Source organism: Aotus nancymaae, unplaced genomic scaffold, assembly GCF_030222135.1.
Source record: "Aotus nancymaae isolate 86718 unplaced genomic scaffold, 86718_ANA_hifiasm-v0.15.2.pri h1tg000021l, whole genome shotgun sequence".
NCBI classification, from domain to species: domain Eukaryota; kingdom Metazoa; phylum Chordata; class Mammalia; order Primates; family Aotidae; genus Aotus; species Aotus nancymaae.
Window position 1 is genome coordinate 26,289,871 of NW_026988433.1, and position 15,861 is coordinate 26,305,731.

The 15,861-nt window shown below is 35.7% G+C and overlaps 1 protein-coding gene across 7 annotated transcripts in view; it reads right to left on the reverse strand.

The window, feature by feature from the left end:
* The window catches only part of RIC8B (RIC8 guanine nucleotide exchange factor B), a 116,298-nt gene that overhangs the window by 21,167 nt on the left and 79,270 nt on the right, over positions 1-15,861 (reverse strand). For all 7 annotated transcript variants that reach the window (XR_001110085.3, XR_001110082.3, XR_001110084.3 and 4 more), the window contains 2 exons: positions 15,618-15,762; positions 7,371-7,515 (listed from right to left, as the gene is read on the reverse strand). Coding sequence is in view for 4 of the 7 variants with exons in the window: in XM_012469178.3 (XP_012324601.1) it covers positions 7,371-7,515; positions 15,618-15,762 (290 nt within the window). In the remaining 3 variants the exon portion in view is untranslated. The remainder of the gene's footprint in view (positions 1-7,370; positions 7,516-15,617; positions 15,763-15,861) is intronic.

The window sequence follows — 15,861 nt, forward strand, 5'->3', positions numbered from 1 at the left end:
TAAAAGCAAGAGCCAGAAATTCATTCTTACAGAGTAAGAACTCATTTTTTATCCATGGAGTAAGACATTTAACCCCCCCCAAAGTCACTCTAGGGATTTGGGTTTTGTTTTTTCTTTAAAAAGACATTTTCCCTCTGGATCTTCAGAAGAATGTAAACAAAGCCACAGAAAACACAAGTTAGGGCACTGAAGTACAGTGTACCACTCTCCTATGGGAAAAATGCCAATGTACTGTGGCAGAAGGCAGACAAACACTCTCTCTTCTCCCGCTCCCCACTTCACACCAGAGTCTCATGTAGTTTCCCTACCCAGAAAGAAAAACAAGTAACAGTCACCGTGACAACAAAGATGTGAGATTTCATAAAATAGGTTACTTTTGATGATGGAACAAATACCTGACACCTTTACAACCTCAAATAGTAGTCTGAGAAGCCACAGTCCAGGTTTCAAGATCTTAACACTACGAAATTCTGGCGTTACTTTTATTTTATTCCAAAACTTGGAGTCTTAAAAAGCTTTAAGGACACTAATTGTGGTGGACATTTTATTGGGTAATTATAGTTAACATGATTTCTTCCACCTTGTCTCTGCTCCCCTGACCCATTTTCATAGCAGTTCAATTCTATTATTTATGACTTCCAATTAGGTGACAAGAAGTGTCTAAACTCTTATCTGTGTATTTCATCATAAATATTGTATAGGACTATTACATGAACTGACAGCAGCTATGGGCCTGGAGACAAAAGGATTAAGACACACTAAAAAGGTATGGACAAATGAACACATGTATACCTGAACTGTATTTCAAGTCTTTTGCTCTTTCTTCAAATTTTTGCTACCTTTGGCCAACATCAACAGTACTAGGTCATTTCACAAAAATCCATTAGATGTTCATTCAGCTATATGAAAATTAACTTCAATCTCTACAATGTGTGGCTTTGATTCAAAGCATTCTGATTTAAAAAGGAACTCTAAAGTCAACCTGCAGGAGCTGGACAGGTAAGATAAGTGAATAGGATAAGCTGTCAAACCAAAGAAGCTTATGCCTCATATGAAGGGGACAACAGATACTCAATTCCATCAACTAGTTGCCACATAGAATGCAGGCCCTATGTTACCAGAACTTCTAATTTTTCAAAGGTCAGAAATCAAGATTTTCATCTAAAATAGCTGAATTATAAATGTTGGTAATTACATTAAGAAGCACTGTGTAAAACAAAAAAGCATAAACACCAAATAACCAATAGTACATGGGGCAAATCAAACAAAACATACTTGTGGGCTAAATCCAGACAATTTGCAAGCAACCTCTATAAAAGGGATCAGGGTTTTTAGGAAAAGGCACTTTGTAAGCCAAGACCAGGAAAGAAGGGGACAGATGGGTGGGAAAGGAGATAATATATGCAAATGAAGCTAAAAACATCTTTGTGGCGGGGCGGGGTGGGACCCCAGAATATATGGCTCTCCCAAAAAACAACATAAAAAACAAAAAAATTTACCATATCTGAATTTTTTTTTTAATTCTATTCCCTGGCTCCCATTCCTCAACTAGATGTGGAGCTTGATGAGGGAAGAGAACTCAATTATCTTGGTAACTTAATGCCGAGGAGGGGCTGACTGACTCAAAAAATTCATTCAACAAAAATTTACTGACTGCCTACTGTGTGCTCGGCACATCTATACGAACAAAACAGACCAAAAAAAAAAAAAACCCTCTTCCCTCATGGAGTTTATTTTTTAGAGGAGAAAACAGACCTAATGAATAAGTAAGTTACATGGAATGTCAGAAGGTGATAAGCACTGTGAGAAGAAAAGAGCAATGAAAAGAAATATGAGGTGGAGTGGTAAAGGCAGGAGCGCATCAGCTGTTAACAAGGGCACAGAACAGGTGATACCTAAGTGAAGACTTGAAGGAGGTGAGGGAATAAGATATGGCAGCTATCTGGAGGACAGACATTTCAGGTAGAAGGAACAGCAGTCAACAGGCCTCGGGCAGGAATGTGTCTGCAGTACCTGACACACAGTGAAGAGGTCAGTGTGGCAATAGCATAGCAAGAAAGGGTGCAAGTATACCACTTCAAGGACTCTGACTGACCCACTGTAGACTTCTGAACAGTGGACTAGTCCGATTTACATATTATAAGGATCACGCTGACAGCTGTGTTGAGAACGAAATGAAGAGGAACAAAGGTAGAAGTAACAAGACCAGTGAGAAGGCTACTAAAATGATCTAGAGAGAGATTTTAGCTTGGACCAGAGTGGTAGCAGCGATGGCAAATAAAAAGGGTAATTAGATTCAGAATGTATTATGAAGATAGGACCAGAACTACCTGACAGATGTATGTGAATATTTACCAATTTAGAATGAATCAAATGGATTTTTGAGTTTTCAGGGATATCGGGAGTATACAGATACATTTTCTTCATTTTATGATTTGGTTATATCAAAGAAAGATAATAGATGCTCTGAGAACATGGACGCTATCTGAGGGGCAAACTCATTTCTCTCTCTGATTGGCTTTGAAACAATATAGTAGAAATTAAAATAAGCTCTGACTTCACATCCATTAGGATGGCTATTACTAAAAATCACAAAGACAACTCCAGAAAATAAGTGTTGTGAGGATGTGGAGAGAAGGGAATCCTTATACACTGCAGGTGGGGATATAAAATGGTGCAGCTGATATGTAAAATGTTATGGCAGTTTGGCAACAAAATTAAACCCAAGAACTATCCACCACGTGATACAGCACTTCTGGGCATATACGCAAGAGAACTGAAAGTAGGGACTTGACAGATATTGGTACACACATGTTCAGCAGCATTATTCACAACAACCAAAAGGTATATATGTAATGTATATACACACAATGGAATATTATTCAGCCTTAAAAAGGAAGGAAACTTTGACATGTGCCACAACATGAATCTTAAAGACATTATTCTAAGTGACACTAGCCAGTCACAAAAGGAGAAATACTGTATATGATTTGACTTAGAGAGTGTCTTAGATTCCACACAGACAGAAAGTAAAATGGTGGTTACCAGGAGCTAGAAGGAGGGGAATGGGTACAGTTTCACTGGGGACAAGGAAAAAGTTCTGAAGAGAGATAGTGGTGACGGTTGCACAACAGTGTAAGTGTACTTAATGCTACAAATTTATTCACTTAAAACGGACTAAAATGGTAACTTTGATGTTACATATTTTATCCCCAAGGTAAAAAGGCAGAGTGAAGAGCAAAATAAAACTTGCTTTGCCTACCTCAAAAAACAACAAAATTCCCAAAAACCACAACCTCTAGAGTCAGGCCACCTGGCCACTTATGAATTGTTTGCTCTGGACAAATTACTTGATTCACTGCATTTAGTTTTCTCATCTGTAAAATGAGATTAATTCTACCTCAAAGTGTTGTTGTGAAGATTATATTAGACAGTATTTGTCAAGTTCTTAGAAAAGTGCCTGGCACATATTAAGCACTCAGTAAATACTAGCTATCATTACTGGAGTTAGTGAACCACTTGCAGAGAAACAGGCAACACAGAAGGCCTCAGATGATACAGGAGGTAAATTACTCTATTCAGTCAAATCCTTACTATGGAGATGCATATGTAACCTTCATTAAGAATTATTGTATAAATGACACACAGATTCTACATAAAAGAAGTAGCATAAATTATGAAACTACATCCTAATTCAGGTTTTTGCATTACATTAGCAATGGAAAGAACTAGTGTAACATGGTGCCATTCTTTCATTTACTTATCTGATATTTACTATGTATCTACCATGTATTAGCCAACATAAATATATACATACTGAATATATATATATATACAGGAATACCAAATTGCATCTAGGCAATGAAACAAAAAAGGCTTCAAAATGCCTTTTTAAATTATAGTGTTTTTCAAATGTTTCCCATGTCAGGCTGTTTAAGAGTAATAACCTTGACATAAAGGATGCAGAAAACTGACGATTATGAATCTATAGCAAATAAACACTGGAGCAAAGCTCAGTACTGTAGTTTAGCTAATATACTAGGCCTCTTTCACCTCTGGTCTTTTAGAACTCTGAATTTGGATGTGTTTTATGACTGCTTCTGGTAATAGGTTCTAGTTCCTAGAAATGCTATTTTACATAAAATACATCATCACAGCCCAAACTGGGCAAAGAGAAAAATCTTCATGTCCTGGTTTCTGAGTCACTTACTTCAAGAAATATTTAATATTAAAAACAAATTTATAAAGCCCAATATAATGAGACAACTATAAAAAGACTTGACTGAAGCAGATAGCAAAATCTTGACAAATAAAATGTATCTTGCCTTGTGCTGAAGAAATTATTTGTACAGCTGGTGGCACAGCTACAGCTGAGAAAAATGTGATCAAGTAGAGGAAACACCCGAGTTTATTAGTACAGTGATTTTAAGCTTTTGGGTCTGATTATGAACTAGTGTGGTGTGTTAAGTGTACAAGGAGGTTCCCTAGGGTTTTGCTCACTTTTGGCCATCTGTTCCTCCTATCCACAAAGCAGCTTTTTAAAGATACCTCTTTGGGCCTCTAGATGCTAGTGCACCCTGTGAAAGCCACTCGTCTAAAAGGAGCCAAATGTCATTAGACACACATCTTTCAACTGATGTCTAGAATAATGTATAAACCGTACCAGCCAGTTATATCACCTTTATAGTCAAGGGACCTCCATTCTCGGAGGCACAAGAGAAACAGGTATAAAAGTTAGAATTTAAGAATTTGGTTTCCCTTTGATACCGGACCAAAGTTTATCTGAAAACTTTCAACAAAACTGGCTATACATAGAGCAAAAATTTATGTGACATGTTACTCAATTCTATGAGTGTATTTTCTCTAAGTGTGCTAATTGCAGAAAGCCATTTCCAGTCCATTAAATACATTTATTTTGACACAAAAAGCTTTGTTGTGATATTAACTGTCTCCCATAGCCTGAATGTAAGCTCCATACAATTCTTGGTTTCAGATTCCAGTAAAGGATTACAGGTTACCTTGGTGCATTAATCAGAATCCACTTAAAGTTTTGACAATTGGACTAGGGCCAACTGGATGAAGAGTAAGTTCTCTGCTTCTGCCAGTAGTAGCAACTGTTGTGAATAAATGCATCACAAGAAAAGCAGACTGAGATCTTGGGAACTCTGACTGGTGAATGGTAATCGGGGGTAAGGGAGTAAATAATCCTTTCAGATGCTAACTTTATAAGCTTGATTGGTAAAAAAATTTTTTTACAATTTTTAGGAAACAAGTTCTTTGAGCTCTGTGGATCACTCCGCAGAGTAAAAACGGTACTCCTGCTTGCAAAGTGCTTTGTTTACCACCACTTCCATGGGGATCATTTGAACAAATATTTTAAAGTAACATTAAATATCTCACCATACTCTTTCACTTTAAAGAAGGAAAATTTAAGAGAAAGACAGATGCAAATCTATCTGAAGGGGGAAGATGTGATGCTACTTGAAAAAAACACATTTATACTTATAATGAGCAATGTTTAAAAAATACAACAAAATTTCACAACTATTCTGACTACACAAACACACAATTCCTATGACTATTATAAGCAAAGTCCAAAGGCTGAAGATTGTAATTAGGGATGTAAGGCTTAAGTACAGAAACTTTCTATGACAAAAAGCCAAGACAGTAACAATACTAATCATGGCTGTTCATTTCAACAAAAGATACTTCCTGAAATCTAACATCACTTCCACAATGTAACACAATTCTATTTTCCTCTTGTTATAGTAGCATTCTGGTGCTTGCTATATATATGATAATTACCATTATAGAAGTTATCTACTAAACAAAATTAACAATATGCATTGAGATGCAAAGATATCAACCATCCATGAGTACTCATGGGTTTTCTATCATAGCTGAATGTGTCCACACACCCTGGGATATAAGAAATACCTAATATAATTTCTACCTTCATTTAGAAATATGAGATTTCTTAAGTGGTATATTTTAATAGCTCAAATCAAGAGATCAATATTAAACTGATAAGGAAATATAGTTTGTAGAATGAAAAAAGCTAGTAAGACTAATTTGGAATGATGACTTCTATAATTAGATAAAGAAAGGAGCACAATTTCTCTATCTTAGCTTCAAATACTTGTCAGAGATAGCCGATTGATAATATCTAAATAGTGGCAGTCTTAAGAAATAGTGCTTAGAGTCATTGCCAGCTTTTTCCCCCAAAAGTCTTTATTTCTAGGACACACTCTCTAAGATCCTGCTGAGGCTGATGGCATTGGGGATGCTAAAAGTAACACTACCTACTCAGACCTGATTTGCCAAGAAACAGGCCATATATGTCCTATCTAATTGGGGACTGATCATTTCTTTCACCTTCTGACAACCCGTTACTTTCATGTCAACAAGGCACAATGTATGTCTTTTAAAAGGATCAAATTTTGCAGATAAATATTGTCTATCCTCGATCAACTACTGCATGATCCACATCACACTCTAGAAGACGGCCAGCAGAAAGCACAGCATGTCAATGTCACCATGCCAAAAGAGAAGGGCAAGCCCTTCCAATTTACAGATGGAAATCTTCAAATAGAACCCAGAAAAAACGTAACTCAAATAACTCCTAATAAGCGGAAACTAAGAATTCACACGGGTTGAGGGTTACGAGTGGGATGGAAAGGATGGAGAGGGAATAGGAGGAAGAAGAGGTGGCTTATCTTGGGATAAAATAGAATAATTATGTCCTTAATTTGTAAGCACTGACTCAGAGAAGACTTCATAGAGTCTCTGGTTTGCCTACTCAGTGCACCAATCTATCTGTTAAAAGATGATTCTCTATATGTTTGTTTGATTAAAATTCACTGTGAAGCCAGACTTCTTTTCTTTTTTATTAATGTGTCTTGTTGCACTATTTTATTGACTTATAAAGGCTTTTATGCAAGGGGGAAGATCAGATCCTACATCTAGATTTCTGAGAAATACTGAAGCATCAAATAATTAACTTAAATATGTAGTCTTGGTTATACCTTAAAAAATTTCAACCTATGGAAAGGAAAGCAAATAGTAAGCAATAACGCCTTTTCACTACAACCTAAACACCAGCTCTCTTAGTACGTAGGAAAAGATAATAAGCATGTTGAAAAAATCATGCACCAGAACATTTTTTGCATTATTAGCCTTCTTCAATCACTTGAAGTCACTTTCTAAGGCACTAGCTATGAAACTGCCTCTAAAAACACCATTAAATGGAAAGCTTCCAAATCCACAAGAGAAAAGAAACACTTGGAAAATGAAAGACAAAGGAAGTGAAAGGCAAATAACCAACTCAAAGGCACAGCCATAGTTAGGTGAAAAGAAATTTGATACTATACTTTGGTTTTGCATTTTTGTATTCTTCAGTGTCTGTGTCCTCATCCTCTGAGTACCAATTATCTCCTCTTCCTCCAGCCAAGAGGCCCCTGGCCGCCAACAGTCCTGCAGCATTCCCATAGCCAGTATATTTCAGCAGACTATCCACTGCAAAAACAGAATAGGGTTTTAGATAGGAATCCTTGGGTCTTAATCATCATCACCAATCACTCACCAACACAGGAAGGTTAAAGACACACACTATGGCAGTAAACCTTTAAATTGAGAGATCATCAAAACGTGGTAGTGGTTACACTGAACTACTTAGAAATTTTCCCATAGGCTCTAGAGACTAAGAGTCTTTTTTGAGGTATCAGAAACTAAAACAGAGCTGTTTTGAACACCCTTTACGGCAAGAGTGGGGCCTCTCTGACTGCCAGGCCTTTGGTAAGTGTCATGCTTTAAGTTTCTGATTTCAGATCTTACTATTTGAAAATCCAGTTTTGAAGAAATAATAAGAAACTAGAGAGAGTGAAAGTCAGATTGTGATTTTAGCAATATGGCACATAACGTAAAGTATTTCTCTCATTCTTTGTTGGAACTGGAAGAAAAGGGCATAAGAAATAAGAAAACTTAAGGAAGGATATTAGCAAATAGAATAGGCAATAACTTACTGCTTTTTTTAAATAAAAAGTCAGCAAAAATATATAAGCATGTGAAGCCCATTGAGAAGGTAGACCGAGGAGTTAAACTGGTAGGATTTCAATAATGGCTCTATCAATTACTAGCTGGCCGACTTGGGTAAGATATTTTGCAGCTTTATCCTAGTTTTCTAATCTGTAGAAATAGAATAGTAACGATCTACCTCACAAGTTAATATATGCAAAGTACGAAAAGTATCTCCCACAAAGTAAACATTCATTCTTTCTCTCTGAGAAAAGTGGGCAAAATGATCATTTTAGAATTATCTTAGTTAAAAAAAAAAAGAAGAAGAAGCCTAATGAAAGTTTGGTTGAGGTTCTCAGTAAGTATTATCCTGCCAACAGGAAGAAGTGACGTCTCTCTAAGATCAGCCAACACACACAACTTTTGCAACGGTTAATTTCTAAACATCTTTAAGGAAGATACTAAGCAATAACTGGCAGCTTTGTTTAGCAGTATTTCATTTTCTTCAGGTACTATTTCAAGGTAAACATTAGAATATTTAATCAAAAGGTAAGAATTGGGAAAATTTGCTTAAGGCTTTTAACAGAACGTTGATAAAATGTCATCTAAAAGGCAACTGCAGGAAACATAACACACAATCTATCCATGTATAAAGCCATAGTAAAATCTACATCTTTAATTCAGATCACTTACCTCAAAAAAGACAAAACAGAGCTGGAGAAGATTCAGAAAAAGGCAATTAAAATGACTTTAGGGAACTGAAAGGGTTGGTGGAAAGGAAAATAGGTAAGAAAACTGGGTATATATGATCAGAGCATAAAATCATGGAGGACATGGACAGGATAAATATACTCTAGGATAGAGTTGACGGTTACATTTTCAAATACCCGAACTACAGGATCCCTCTCATGACACTGAAAATAGGTGGTATGGGGATAAATAAAAGGAAGCCCTGATTTCAAAGAATATAGCAAACTGGTGAAATTTGTGCAAAAAGAAACACGGGCTAATAATATGAGCATATTAAATGACGCTGAAACTAGCCATTTTCAATCTTAAAACCTATTGGTAACTGTGGTCTCTCTGTAGTAATTCTCAGTGGATGCTGGATAGAATCCTATTAGAATTACTGAATGAGGGTGGGGTAAGCCTGCTGAATAAATCTGATATGCTCCCTCTTGCCATCAGTGCCTCCCCAAGATGTAGTGCTTTAGATAAAAGAAAGAATCCTTAACAAGTACTAGCAGAAGGAATGAGTGTTCAGTGTATACAGGTATTAACATTCATGAAGGTCAGACATTTTCTTAATGACATTGTCAGACACAAAGCCACTGAAGGCAAAGGATCACAGATCTAAACCCACACAAAGTACTTTACAGACAGTAGGTGATACTATCATTGTAAGCATTACTGATAAAGCTTATTTTTAACAAACGAGATGGTTTAGTGGATCCAGAAAAGAAATATTCATTACAATTAGAAACTTTAAATTGAGATATGAATAAATGTTTAAATGAATATACTTAAAGACAAAACAACAATAATTTAAAAAGTCACAAAATGGCAAAAGATTAAGAGAGTTAAAAAATGCAAAGGTTATGAAAAGCCAAATAGGTTAAATAGAAGTAAACAAAATACTAAATAACTGTTCTCTTATGTAGAAAATCTCTCTGGAAGCCAGTTAGTAGTAAAAAACCCTGGCAATTTTATGAAAATCAAGTCAACTCCTCTTTCACTGGAACAAACATTATGTGCTAACTCTGTGACAGGCAGTGTAGGTTACAAAGATGACTTAAGACATAGTTTGCCTTCAAAGTAGATAAAGGATATAGCCAAGAGTTTTAAAATCACATGAACTTCTGTTAACAGGATAAAATACCCAAAAATTGGGGGTAGAGAAGGTGAGACAAATGAAATACAAAATCCTCACAGTGAGAAGCACTGAAGCAGTGTTTCTAGCTACTTTTAAGTCTATTTTCAAATACACCATATAATATCCTACTTGATATTGGGAAAGTAGTAAAAGGAAAACTGACTGCACTTGGATGTTAAGGTGAGCTGCTAGGGCAAACAAAAGATTTTCTAGGTGGTTCTAAAAAAAAAAAGGAAACATATAAATGTATTTGTTCTTTGCATAGTAATTATCCATACGGTTATATGAAAGTGCTGCCTAAATGTAACAATTCAGCATTTAGTCGAAAAGTTGCGAGAAGCATTTCACTACTATTTTATCAGGATGCTAGAGGGCACTATGAACAGAGAAAACCAACCACAGCAGCACTGTGCAAAGTCAGAACTGCACTGGTAAAAACATAGACAGTTACACAAATGTGGGTTCTACCAGACTCTAAAATAAAAGCAAAAAGTTTTTGCTCTTTTACCAAGAACAAAGAATGTCAAGAACTAGATTCTACCCAGAGACCATTTCCCCCTTCTCTGTGAAAATCCTTTTCCTTCTAGTCAAATGCTATAACTTTCAGAAGACTCAACTAGTAGCTTCCTCTTCCTATCCTTATTTCCAGTCTCATACTTCTCCATTTCTTATCCCATACAACTGTCCAAAATATCTTTGTAAAGCAAAAATAGGATTTTATAACCTTCCTGGATAAAATCTCTAGTGTCTTCCACTAAAAACTAAGCTCAAATTCCAAAACAAGGCCTAAAGAACCCATTTTCTGGCCCCTGCTGTCTTTTCCAAATTTTTTCTCCTCAAGATTCCTCACATCTTACTCTTTTCTATACATTCAAGGCTATTTCCTATTTCTCTGTCCTCTTCTGTAAAGACTTTCTCTGATCTCCTGTCCACACTGGCCAGCCATTCCCTCTTCCAGGTTGCCATAGTATCTGGCACACTTCTCTCTTAGGGCACTTATCACAGTGTACTGAAATTACTCCTTTAAATGGGACAGTGTATTCACCAGCCTGAATTTATAGAGAGCACAAACATTTGCTCTTTTATTAAACATTTATGGGGCACCTGCTATCTGTTAAGCACTGGGGATCCAAAGATGAGTAAGACATGATCTCTGACCTAAAGGAAACTCAGTGTCTAGAATCTAAGTTCCATAAATAAAGAGTTACAACATAGCAAATGTCAAAAGTATTAAAAACAGAGAAGGAAAAATGGCACAAAGGAAAAAATGATGAACTCTGCCTGAGATGGTCAGAGAAATCTTCACAGAGATGATGCTTAAACGGTCTTCAAGGATAAGTAAAGGTCGCCAAGGTAACAAAGATGAGGAGAAGCATTCCTCACAAAAGGAACAGCATCTGCCAAGCCATGGAGATATGCCAAGAAATGGTGCAGTATAATCAGGCAAGAATAAAGAATTTAGTATGATTAAGCATGGAGTGTAACAGGGGAGTGGATTTAAAATACACTACACAGAAATTCTGTGGAGGTAATATTTGGATTTTATCATGCAGGTAACAGAGAATCACTGAAAGTTTTATATGGGGGGAATGACAAGATTATATTTGTATTTTATAACAATCCCTCTGTTAGCCATGTGGAAGACAAACTGAAGAAAATCTGACTAGAAACAGAGAGATGAGCTATTTTAATAGCTTATTAATAGTTAAAATAATTTTAAGAGCCTGTACTAAGATGGTGGTATGGAACAGAAAGAGAGAAATAAATAAAAGATATTTAATAGGAGGTAAAATCTATAGATGAGGTTGTTATGACTTCTTAAGAAGGAATTCCTTAAAGAAGGAACCTAGGGTACCTCAAGTTTCTGGCTTTACGAACTAGACAGACAATGCTTTTTGCAGAGAAAGTGAAAGAAGGATAACAAAAAGGTTGAAGGTCATGGGAACAAAGATCATAAATCCAACTTTAGACATGAGTCTGAGGTACCAGTGAGAAACTCAGGTGGAGATGTCCAGTAAGCAAGTGGATAAATATGACTAGGGTTCAGAAGAAAGGTTGGGGCTGAAGATACATAGATTTGGGAATCTCTTCAGCAACAGAAGCCAAGGGAGAGGATGAGATTACTCAGGGAGCAATGTGAAGTGAGAGTGGGGACCAGAAGATAACTTTAGGGAACACCAGCAATTAAATGTGAACAAGGACAGGAGCTAGCAAATCAGACTGAAAAAAAAGAAGAGAGGTCAAACGACATCTAGGAGTGTGTGGTAGTACAGAAACAAATAAAGTGGACAATAGCATCAACTGTTATGAGAGACGTAATAAGACAAAGACTAAAAAATACCCATTGCTTTTGAAAATCAGGTAATTTGTGACCTGAGAACATTTTCAGTGGTATTTGCGGGGAGGGAATGGTCGTGGAAAGCCTTACTTGCAGCAAGCTGAGGACTAAGTTTTTCAAGATGTTAAGAAGTGAAGGACAGTGATAGATATAAATCTACCTATAGACTGGGGAAAGTACTCAGGGCAAGTTCAAAGAACAAAAGAATAAAGGGTAATAACTGATGGAACAAGGCTTCTGCAAACACAGTAAGAGAAATTATCAACAGGAAAGACAGACTGTTGAACTTCAAGGTAGAGACACCTGTTCCTCTGAGACTGAAGTGGGTATCACAGTAAATTTATTGGTGTGGGGCTATGTGCTAAGGGAGTTCAAGCCTAATTTTTTGTAATTCAACTCCTATACCACAAAGTCTACCACATACTGAGAATTAATGAATATGTTAAAAGGTGGGGGGAACCCGGACCAAGGCAGGAGATTATTTTACAAATCATCTTCTTTTAATTAAATAATGTAAGGCCTATTTTTAGGCCCCTAGTAGAAAATACACAATTTGCAGGGAGATAAAAATAGTTATGTCAAGGCTCAACTGAACAAGTTAATGGCATGAGTACAAGTTAACCTGTGGGCCACTATGTGCTGGGGATACAGTTGGGCCTGCCACTGATGGGTATTTAAGACCCTTGAATGGTTCTTTCTGTGCCTAGTCTTCCATAAAATTTTGTCCTTTCTCTCTTACCTCTTTCTTAATGCAGTCTCTGTGTTCCTAACTCATTATAACTGCTGCTTGCTATCTGTCTCTACTTAGTGGTCTGACCTATGAGTCTTCTCTTTTTATTTTTTATTTTTATTATTTTTCTTTTTGGGCCTTCAACCTCAGTGAGACCTATGAGTCTTGATCAAGGTGCCTTCACTTTCAAACTTACTTGGCAAATCCTTAAGAGGACAGTTTAGACACTCTGATTAATTATTTGAATTTTATTTTAATAGTCTACCTCCAAACCCAAATTCCAAAATCTGATCACTTTTAAGTTGAAGGTAGACTGCAGACATTTCTTTTTTTCTGTCCAGAGCATTTAAATTTGAACTAGTTGACAACATTTAAAAACAGACATTTTATGTAAAAATCCAGTGTTATAGCTTCTCTTGAAAACATGGAACATCTGCTAATACTGGCCACATGTTCTTTCATGGTAACAATCAGTTGGAGCTAAATAGTAGCAACATCCTTTTTACAGTCTCCCATAGTCCCTCTGTCACTCCACCCCAACTGTCTCCCCAACAATGAGCCAAGCCTCAGCTTGCATTTATCACCTTACATCTAGTCCACTTGACTTACTTTTATTACCAGCTTGGCTGCTGTAAGCATTTGAGTCTGTGACCCTTAAATAAAAAAGTAAAAAATATGTAGGCAGAAACATTGTTCATCTTATATACCTATGTAATCCCAGAGTATAGCTCAAAAACATTTGTTGAATGAATGCCTGTTTATTTCAGAAGAATACATTTACTAAACTTATAATCAAATTGGAAGGAAAAAAATGATTATAATGCAGAATTGTTGAGGTCAAATTAAAAAAAAATTATTTGCTAATGTAAGTTAGCTTTGGGCTCAAAGTTAGGACTATGAAGCTAAATATTGGGTACAAGGAGGAACAAAACCAACCATTTCAAACTTAAAAAGTTAATAAAATTCACTTATAAATGCAATATACCATATCTGCTATGACACTCACTCATTGGTAAGGTTATATTTAGAAATATATTAGATATGTAATTATGTATTTAGATTTGTATATTTATTTATACACTTAGATATGTGATTACAGAATAAACTATATTTTCCCCCATTTTAAAGCTTTTTAAAGGTATACAAAAATGCATGTTCATTATAGAAAAATTATACAGACCACTAAAAAACATCACCAGTACTCTTATTATTCAGAGTTAAAAATAAATAATATTTTGGTATATATTTTGACAAACCTATTAAAATGAATAGATACACATATGTGTGTTATTTATGCATATACATTTATAATTATACTTTAAAAAACAGATTATTTCTGATCTCAAAAAAACAATTCAATTTAGCCAGTACTTACAGATAACTATATGCAAGGCACTGTGCTAACCACTTAATTCCAAGATGCTAAATCAATCTTTTTTCAGTCATTAAAGAAGCAGCAAATGGTCCAAAAAAAAAAGTCAGATGCTAGTCTATAATAGTAGCTAATATAATTATTATGAGAGGAAATATGGCAGAATGAAAAGATAGGGCTCTTGACCTAAGCAACTATGTGACATGTTACTGAAAGGCTCTTAAGTGGCAGGTTGCTTCATTTATGAAATTGAAATAATAATATTCACCTTAGGGGATCATTATGAGAATTAAATGAGATTATACATAGAATGTCAAGCACTTGATATCTCTCAATTAATAATCACCATTATGATAATGATCAAATTAGGTTATTAACACACCATCTTAATGTGAACTTAAGTGGTTGGATCAAATGTCAGAAATGAAGTTTAAGAATAACAACTGACTTAAGATTTTAAAAGGAGTGAACTTTTCCATCTCCAAATTATCTATCTTACAAAACTGGGGTAGTTTAAAAAAAGCAGAATATAGATCTACTTAGATGGGATTTTATACTAGCACATTTATAAAGTAGAAGAAGAAAAAATAAGTGAGAATAACTGAATAATCAAAGTTCCTTGTTTAGAGAACTTTCGTTTTGCAGAGTAAAAAATCCATATAATTTTAGAAAATATCTTTCATTGTTGAATCTAGCTCAGTAGGCAATCACTTCATATACACTTACAGAGCAGCATTTATTACACTGTAGTACAGTTATTTAAAAATTTCTCTCTACCACTCTCTTACCTTTGTCTCAAGGGTATTATGCATTTTTAACATTTCTATTCAGTATATTATATAGCTCATATTCAGTAACTACTGATTGGAAAACTTAGTAAAGAAACTAAAACTCCTATAGCTTTAATTCCAAGAGGAATCAAATAGAGGAAGCAACCCAGACCTGTGCCTGCTTATTAAAACAGTAGCCCCTGAATTGCTGAAGCAACTTTTCATAATGGTTCTAAGTCTTGCCCCATTACGATGAAGGCTGGGTTAAGGATACAGAAGGCAAAGTTTAAACATGAGTGTGTTTAAACATAATGTATCTGTCTTTGTATTTCTCAATGAATTCAGAAGTGTATAAAAATGCTTTTGATTATTAATTTTTATTAACTCCTCAGCCTCTCTAATAGAACATACAGTAAGCTTTGGATAGAATGGAATGAGATGACCAGGACTAACACTATCAACTAAATTTCTCAAATTCCCTCTGAAAGATAAAAGGCAGAGGCAAAGAGAGTTTAACCTACCTCTCTCTTTGCAAAGGACAAAAAGGAATTCAGCAGCAATTTGCTTGACTCCAAGGTCAACATGTGTCATGAGGCGCACCAGCTTATTTCTCACAGTTGAGCCAACTTCAGGTCGATTTGTCACATCCCTCAACGGTGGTAAAACCTGATGGCACAAATGCAAAAACCATCATCAATCGAGGTTACTAGAGTGAGTGAGGATGGTACAATGCAACTGGCCAGTCTTGTAATGTCTACTGGGGTT